Source organism: Lolium rigidum, chromosome 3 (genome assembly GCF_022539505.1).
Source record: "Lolium rigidum isolate FL_2022 chromosome 3, APGP_CSIRO_Lrig_0.1, whole genome shotgun sequence".
In the NCBI taxonomy this organism is placed as follows: domain Eukaryota; kingdom Viridiplantae; phylum Streptophyta; class Magnoliopsida; order Poales; family Poaceae; genus Lolium; species Lolium rigidum.
The window spans coordinates 148,087,400-148,096,368 of NC_061510.1; the positions used below are offsets into that span (position 1 = coordinate 148,087,400).

At 48.3% G+C, this 8,969-nt stretch overlaps 1 protein-coding gene across 2 annotated transcripts; it reads right to left on the minus strand.

Annotated features, from left to right (window-relative positions):
- Positions 1–2,885: 2,885 nt before the first annotated feature.
- LOC124702473 (putative B3 domain-containing protein Os03g0621600) lies at positions 2,886–8,824 on the minus strand. 2 transcript variants are annotated; one of them, XM_047234615.1, is made up of 5 exons: positions 8,762–8,824; positions 8,321–8,478; positions 3,910–4,315; positions 3,632–3,801; positions 2,886–3,327 (listed from the first exon to the last, which is right to left on the minus strand). In XM_047234615.1, exons 2-5 carry the CDS (start codon positions 8,435–8,437, stop codon positions 3,079–3,081), a joined length of 942 nt encoding a protein of 313 aa, XP_047090571.1. In that variant the 5' UTR covers positions 8,438–8,478; positions 8,762–8,824; the 3' UTR covers positions 2,886–3,078. The 2 variants fall into 2 exon arrangements, with proteins under 2 accessions (XP_047090571.1, XP_047090570.1); XM_047234614.1 differs by having other exon boundaries at positions 3,632–3,804.
- Between the last annotated feature and the right edge of the window lie 145 nt (positions 8,825–8,969).

The window sequence follows — 8,969 nt, forward strand, 5'->3', positions numbered from 1 at the left end:
AGTATCAGTTAGGAACAAGTTCACCTGTTGTTTGAGTAGCTTCGCACGAGCTCTTGTCATTGGTCCAATCCTAACTTCATTGTACTTGAGCTTCACAGCAGCATCGTCTTCATCTTGTAGTGACGGAGGTAGTAGTGTAATAGGGATATCCTCATCACAAGAATTGCTGGAACGGTACCAAAAAGGCAGTCAGCAAATAATAGATAGAGCAGAGACCGCGAGAGGGGTTTTTGTAGGCAAAATATTAGAGACAATCGTCACCTATATGGTAAAAGGGAGCATGGACAACTAAACCAACCAGATATCTGTATGAAACCTATATTTGTATTGTAACAATGTCGTGCACTTAATCTCAAATTAATTTCAAGTTGCTATGTGCCATAGAGCACATAGGTTACTGGTGGTGGTGGCAATGGGTCATGTCTTTCTATTTATGAAGCTGCAGTACTATCCCATGAGCTTTAAATCACATAAAAAAGATAATTTTGAAATGTTACAAAGGCATAGCACATACATTATACTTGGAATAGGGAGAAAGTTGACCATCTACAAGCATGCAAAAGTGTGCATAGTGCTAATCATTTCTTATTAAACAAAGTAACTTAAAATTAACCATCTATGCATGTGCATAAAAGACATCACTAAATATGGCACTTGTAAATTATCATTCAGTAAAGCTTATCAGACAAACAACTCTATGTGTAACTTGTATTTCAATTTTTATTTCTCTTCCTCTTTTCTTTTCATGCATCCATTTTCTTTTATTTCTACAGCAAATTTATTGATAATGGTATTAACAACATGAATTAAATGCAAACTTAATGAACTATCATTGATCATATACAAATGATATTCTTATTTAATGTATTATCGTAGATCTGGTCGCTTTGACCGTCGCCATTTTATTGCTCATGACCACCAGCGACGGCCTACTATCAATTTGTTTGTCAATCGCCGGTGTAATAATTTCCCGTCAGACGTGTGCATTACGAGTGGATGTATATAGGTGACACACACCTCTATCGTTAGCAGTGCGGAAAACACGCCCATCACTGCGAAGCCTTTTCCGGTAGTGCATGGCCGCAACGGCCGCCCTTGTACTCGCGCTCCGCATCGATGGGGGGGGGCGATTTAACACTTGCATGACTGTCGGGTCAATCGGCGCCCGCCACTTCGCAGAGTCGAGTGGCTTCGTAGTCGTGGATATGAGCGCGTGCCTTTCGGCGCCAGGAGAGGGAGCTTGGCCGCGACAGCCGTTGGCGGATGGGGCGGAGACGGCGAAAAAGACATGATGTCAGCGGTTGACGGGACATGCTAGTTCGTGCCAGTGAGAGGAGAGAGAGCGAGAGAACGGTGAGTGAAGTGGAGTGCATGCATGGGACTAACTGAGGCGGGAGTGGCATCTCCCACACTGGTCCATGAGTGCATCAGGGCATCTCCAACGGCGCGACCCAAATGGATGCGCTGGGACTTCCGGTTTGGGCAAATAACTAATAAAAGAAGCCCCTATATGGGCTTTTAAATTGAAACTAAAAACCCTCTATTAGGGTTTGGTCGGTGGCGCGGTGGCCGCCGGTGCGCCGCCTAGCCCCTGTGGGCGTCGTCGGCGACGTCGTCGTCGTGGACGACGTCCCCGGCGGCGAGGCGCCGTTGTGGCTCGACCGCGCCGGGGACTCCGGCCACGGAGACCACAGGGCCTCCTCCCAGGCCGAGTGGAGGTCCGGAGCCACCCGAGGCTGCGGCGGCGCACGGAGCAGCGCCTCCTCCCTGAGGCGCTGCTGCCTCTCCTGCCAGGCGCGGCGCCTGGCCTCCTGGCGCCGCCGCTGCTCCTCGCGGCGCTCCTCGTCGGCGCGGCGCCTAGCCTCCTCCCGCCGCGCCGCCTCCTCCTCCTCCCGTCGCGCCTGGCTGGCCTGGGCGTAGAGCTCCCAGCCCTCCGCCTCCTCGACCTCCCGCCGGGCCGCCTCCTCCATCTCGGACGTGCGAATGGCCGCATGGAGGTGCGGCCATTTCGCGTCCTCCTCCGCCGCCGAGATGAGAAGCGCGGCGCGGAGGTCCGGGTCCTCCTCCGAGGACTCTGGCTTGGGCTCGAGCAGCAGAGGCGGCGGTTGCGGCAATGCCGCGCCGCCGTGGCCGGCCTCTCCGATGTGGAGGCTGCCTCGGTTTCCTCCCGCAGGCCGCAGCGCCGGCGGACGACGGCGGCTGCTGCTCGCCTCGTCGTCGTTGGCTTCGGAAGCGAATCGTCGCTTGGCCATGGCGGCGGTTTCGCTGCGGGAGTGGAGTGGGGACTGGAGTGGAGGGCCAGATCCCCTCCAGTCCCCATTTAATAGCCTCCCTGGTCACCGACAGGTGGGCCCAAGGGAGACGAGGCGACCAGCGCCTGAACGCGAGCGGACAGCGCGTGCCATCCGCGGCCACGCAAACCTAGCCCAGATTTGGGCCGGTTTGCGTCGTTCCGGACGCCACGGTCGTCCGCTTTTGCGGTGCGTCTCCGCGCTGGGCCACGTTTTTGTCTGGCTCGACCCATCCGAACGAGAGGGCGCGATTTGGGTCGCCCCCTTGGAGATGCCCTCAGTTGCACGAGCGCGTTCTGATTTTCACGAGAACAGGCACACCTCCATAGAAACGGCCGATTGGGCCTCTCTTCACGGACAGGCCGGAGGGTGTTTTAAAACCAGTGATGGCCACAACGCAGGAGAGCCCAGTAATCCAAACAGCCCATTTTGTCTTCCCCGGGCCAGGTTAAAGGGGATGCAGGCTACGCTCGTAACGCGCCCTTAGTTCAACAATTGATGCAGTATCAGATAAGACTGACGCTTTTGTTTACACAGAATTCAGACGGACTAAGCCACGTTGAGGTTACAAAACACAGAAGAAAGGTTGTTACAGCACTGCATTTTACAGCAACAAATTCGTTGAAGCACAAAACAAACCCATGACTGATCGAGCTTGGATCCTACAGGCAAACCAGACATATACATCACAGATAGCTAGTGCCTCGATCGATCAAACATAAGGAACACTTCACCAACAGCAAACGTAGGAACGATCAGCCGAAGAGATCGACCAGCCTAACAGATCTCATTTTTTCCGAATGATATGGACCCTCGTGATGTACTGCTTATTCTTCTTCTTGAGTGGCTCAAAGAGGCAGAGATCTCCCACCTTCAAACTGTTGTCACGTGCAAACTGTGTCCACCCTTTCAGAAGCACTTTACGTTTATTCGAGGCAGCACAGCACCGCACTCCCCAGTTCTTGCCATGTCGTTCGAGGATGAGAGTTTCATCGTCAAACGGAAGGTATACATCGGCATATTTCCTGGACAAGTACTAAGTACATGGAAAAACGGGGTCTCTAATGTCAGTCAAATAAAACAATATGATGTGTAGTTTGAAGCGTTTTATGTTCCAGGCAAATACGGCTAATAGTGTGTTTGATTTCTGGACAATGCAGAAAAAGTATATGTAGTCTAGTAGCTACGTAAAGTCTGGTAGGCCTGACACGAAAAGAGTTTTCATAAAGTACACAAAACTTTCACGGCTTGAACACATTAAGTATTTGAAACAATGAATTTTGCCAAACACGCATGGAAAATAATAGAATGCACATTCAGTAACAGAGGTTTTGACTCACCAGAGCAGAAGGTTTTCCATAAAGACTGTTCCTGGTCAGTATACACCCGTAGATGGGGTTTTTGGATTGAATAGCTTCGACCCTTTTTCCCAATTTCTTCGTCTGCACATCAGTAAGACGTGTGCCCCTTGGGAGAATGTAAGGCGGGACAGACTGCGCTTCCAGATCATCTTCTGATGATGAAAAATAACATACAGGCAAGACAATTTAACCATAATATATAATGCAAAAGAAAGTCCTAATTTGCATAGTTTGGCTTGGCAGTATGATTTATAAACCTGATGCCTCGGGTGGAGGCCTTGATGAACTGATATTCACATTTTCGTTCCCCTGGTTTGGCCTTTCACTTTGTGGTGAATTTATGGGAATATCATCAAAACTGCTTGAGATGTCAATTAGTTCTTGACCAGTATGCTTGATGACAAGACAGGATGGGACTTTCTCGCAGCCACTCGGATCGAAGATAAGAACCTCCAGTTGAGAGATCCCATTGTACTTGAACATCAGAAAGTCACCCACTTTCAAGTCATGAGTACTAGCAAATGCGTTCCATCCAGATTGGAGTATTAGGTCGTTGAAATTATTGGTAATTTGGGCGTCAAAGGTGCAACCGTTGCGTGATTTCAGCTTAATGGTTTTTGCTAATTTCCCGCTAAAATTTTTCGCAAAGGCATCTGGTATGGTCTGCAGCAAAAAGATAATCAAAGAGCAGCCCTCATGAGAAAGTAGAATGGTTTTTCTGTACCAATAGTATGGTTGATATGTTTAAAATTCATTTTCTTGCCATAAGAAACACCAGGTCATGAAATGATTAATGCTATCAAAATTTTAAAACCAAGAAACATTTACTCCTCACCTCATGATGCACAATTCTCCATTATTTTTAAACTGACAAGTCGGCTATTTTTCGTGAAAACACAAAAAACATTGGGTTTGGATGCATTGATAGTGCAAATCCAAAGGAGGACCAACACCCTGCCATGCAACTCGACCCAAAGAAGCTAACCTAGGGGAGCAGCTGGGACCCAAAGAAACATTTACTCCTCACCTCATGATCCAAAATTCTCCATTATTTTGTAAATGAAAAATCGGCTATTTTTCGTGAAAACACAAAAAAACATTGGGTTTCGATGCATTGATAGTGCAAATCCAAAGGAGGACCAACACCCTGCCATGCAACTCGACCCAAAGAAGCTAACCTAGGGGGAGCAGGTGGGAGCCCCCGCATCCACCCACGATCGTGCCTCGGTTTATTCATGTCGAGTAAGGAGGCCACTGAAGGCCGTGCGTTGTCAAAGATGGCCGCGTTGCGATGCTTCCATATCCAACACGCCGTGAGCGTGATCGTCGACAAGGTGCCCTTGTGCAACATGCCAGGCGTGGATATACCTCGCCCACCAATCTGCGAAGTTGTCCTCAGCAATAGATCAAGTTGAAGTAGATGGGATCTAGGACAGCACCTCGTACCAAATTGTCATGGCGATGTGCGCTATCGTCTCCTCAGAGGGCAGCTCATCGGTTGCTGCAGTCCGCGGCGCGCCAACAGCTCCACCATCCAACATTGTCGCAAGGTGCCAGATGAAGAGCTTAACCTTGGGGGCGCCTACGACTTCCAGATAAGCCTCCAAGACCTTGAAACAAGTGTTCCTTCAAAAAAGGTATTGTAACAAGACTTACAGGAATACTTGCCGTCGGTCGTCCACCGCCACACCAACCTTCATACTCCATTGAGAACTGAACATCATGCAGACAGATCCAAACCTAAACATATCGCCAAAGGGCTAGGGGGCTCAAGTCACCTCTATGTCAGTAATCCAACTGCGGTAAACTAGTGCCTCGCGTACGGTCCAACGCTTCATGGGGCATCTCGGGATGAGCGCGAAAAGTTCCGGTGCTATGTCCTGAATAGACTGCTCGTCGAGCCGATCAGTAAACATCATCCATATCCAACAGGTCCGAACGCTTATCGCCGTGCGGGCCAGGTCAGGTATCCCCAAATCTCCACATCACAGCGGCCGATAGACCTTGGACCAGTTGACGTGGCCATACGTAGCCACCATTAGCTGCCGCCGTGCCCACCCAAAGGAAGCCCTAGAAGATCTTAAAATCCTTCTTGAAGGTGTTCTAGTTGATGCTCAACACCATGAGTTAGCCTAGATGGATTGCGGCTAGGACCGATTGATCAGAGCCAGTCTCCCGGCCTTAGGCATCATGGAGGCCTTCTAGGTAGGTAGCTTGTTCGCAATCCGGTCAACCAAGGGTTGGTTCGCTTCGTTCAGAAACCGCATGGTCGCAAGGGAAATGTCAAGATGTGTGACGGGGTAAGGTACCAACTAACATTCATAACCACAAGGCAGCCTCCTCCTCGGAGCAAGCAATGGGGGAGACAGAGCACTTCGCAAAGTTCATGTGCAGAGCCGAAGCGTGTCCGTAGAGCTCGAGGATGCCGCATACCGTGCAGAGCTCCGGCTCATCCGAGTGGCAGAAGATAATGACATTGTCCGCATACTGCGAGACCAATGTGGCCAACTCCTAGAACACAAGGCGCCGAAGGATCCTAGCTCGATAGCCTTCTAGCAACCTAATTTTTGACAAAGGGAATATATTAATATCACGAAGATACCAATTACACCTGGCATCTGCACCAACAAAGCGTCACAAAAGACACGGAGGATGCAAACAATGTGAAAAAAAAGGAAAAAAACAAAGGCCCCACCCTAGTGATCAACTCCTCTAACCACAACCAAAGACAACACCCGGAATTGAAAAAAGATCTCTAAAAGTGATGCCTCCACGAAGGGAACAGTGCACAAGCGTCGTCGAGGCCCGATCGAAGATGTTACTCCCTCATTCCATATTATGTTGCGCATAATTTCCATGCAACTCAAACTTTGACTTGCAATATAGCTAATAATACCAAGATATAATATACCAAATGCATGTTATATGAAAATATATTTCATGAAATTTCTGAAAATATTAGTTTTCATTGTATATTTTTATCAATATACATGGTCAAACTTTCATATGCAATGTATTTTGGGCAGGAGGGAGTAGGTTTTCACCCTGAAGAAGTCTGAGCTGTCAAAACAATTCCTTCAGCTAGGCCATTGCTAAGCACAATCAATGAAGGTTAAACCTTAGACTTTCACCCTAAAAGTCACGACTCGCACTCAAGGAGCACCACCAAAAATGAAAACCTTTGCACCTCACTTGCCAGTGCTGCTCCTGAAAGTTATCAAACAACAGACTCACAAGTATCGCGTTCAGACTGGGCGGGAAAGTCCCGCAAGCCAAATCCGAGCAGCAGCCTGTGAAGGAAAGCCTCCATCACCTCAAGGCCCCATCCGTCATTACTGATCCTCCAATCTCAGCCACCAAAAACTCCACCGTTGTCTACACCATGGAAATCGAGATACCTAGATGTCCCATAGTGTTAACAAACTGCGTAACTTGGTGTTGTTGTTGTTTGGACAGAGAAACGCACACACACACTGAGTGGAGTTCACAGGGAGAGAGAGTGGAAGAGCACACGTACACACACTAGAGAGAAAATGCTCTCGGTAGTGGACACAAGGAGCTGAAGCAAAGTTTCTCTTATTCACTTCTCTTACTACTTGGTATCTCTAAACGAAGTACTACATGCCTTTATATAGGACTTGCTAGCTACTGATACATGGTGGGAACATTGGACATGCAGTCCAGCCGCATTGTATATCCTCACTACTGCTGATATCTTGACTACTATTACTCACTGCTAGCTGCAGCTTATTTTGAACTGGTAGAAGAGCAAAGTCTCACATGGTGGCTCACCACGTGATGCATATGTGTATGCATGCAGCACACAAGTTTGCTTAGGCTAACAGGTGTCGCTCCCTCATGTAGCCACGTAGGATGACATGGACGCGCACAACCCGATTCTATCTGATCTAGATATCCCAGGGCGTTGTGCCAATCTGTGAAGACCTCCGACAATAGTTCCAGAACACGTCGCGGACAGATCGAGGGTGACCAATCACGCAGATCGTTGTCGTGATGTGAGGAAGGCACTAGGACCGCCACCTTTATTAGGAAGATCGGCAGGCCCCCACACCATCGCCCGCAGGCCGAAGATCTTAATCGTAGGCCGGAGATCTCAGTGGAGATGAGGAGCTAACCCCACCGAGCCCCCTGATCCAGCCGCCATGCCGCCCCACCTAGGATCAACCGCGGGGTCTCAATCTTGCGGGTAGCACAAGGTCCAACTTCCAACTAGCAACCTGTTAAGCGTGTTGATGATCAACACAAAAAAAAAAAACATTGGCGAAAGGATGCAGAGATAGAATTTCCACTGTTAGCAGCATGTTGCTAGCAGAACTATGATAGTATTCCGGCCGTGGAGATAAAACTTCCACTGTTAGCTCCGCGGAGTATAGTTGTGTTGATTAACAACAAATCTAAAGATATACTCCTTCCGTTTAGAAATGTAACATGTTGAAGCCTTTTCTTTGATTCACCCACTTTAGTATATATCTAGTCTATTTTATAAGCACCTAAAATATCTTACATTTTCAAACGGAGGTAGTAACAGGAACACAGTGCAGCTGGAAGAAAATAACGTGGACCTGCTAACACGCTCTCGGGCTGAGCGGAAGTGCAGGAGAGAAAAAAAAAGTAACGGGAACACAGTGCAGATGGAAAATAACTTACGATTCTTTCACGAAAATCACCAATCATAACTTTGAAGAAATACTTGTCTTGCTCCTCTACATGATCGCAGCAGTAATCTTCGGCCTTCTCCTTTGATCTCTCACAAGGCTTGCCCATCCCTTAACCAGATCTACGTCCAGAAGCTTAGCCCAGAAGTTCTAAGATTGCAGAGAAAAAGGTAAAAGGAAAACAAGAAATTTCGTGTCAGGCGGTTCAGGCCATGGTGCGGCAAATGCTTTTACACTTGTTTCGGTGGAACGAAACTGCACTGATTATATAGGAAACAAATGCGCATATTTACATGGAATCGATTAAATGGTTCACGAAACGCGAAAGAAAAAAAGAAGGGGCGTCTTGAGCTAGAATCGATTAATCAAACATCTCTGAAGAGTCTGCAGGCTAGTCACCTAGAAAGTAATACAAAAGATTGAGAGAGCTTACGGTCAAATTGCTGTCGAGAGGACGGCAGCAATGGTTTGTGCGGTAGAACAAGTGAGCCTCCAGCCTAGTAGAGGGATGGGGGAAGACGAGGAAACCGAGAAAGCCGAGGAGCCGAGCAGTACGCACTTTAGCTCAACTGTACAGCCATAAATTACCTCTTCCTCTCCCTCCACTGACGCCCACTTGTCTTCTGGTCTGAACTGTCATC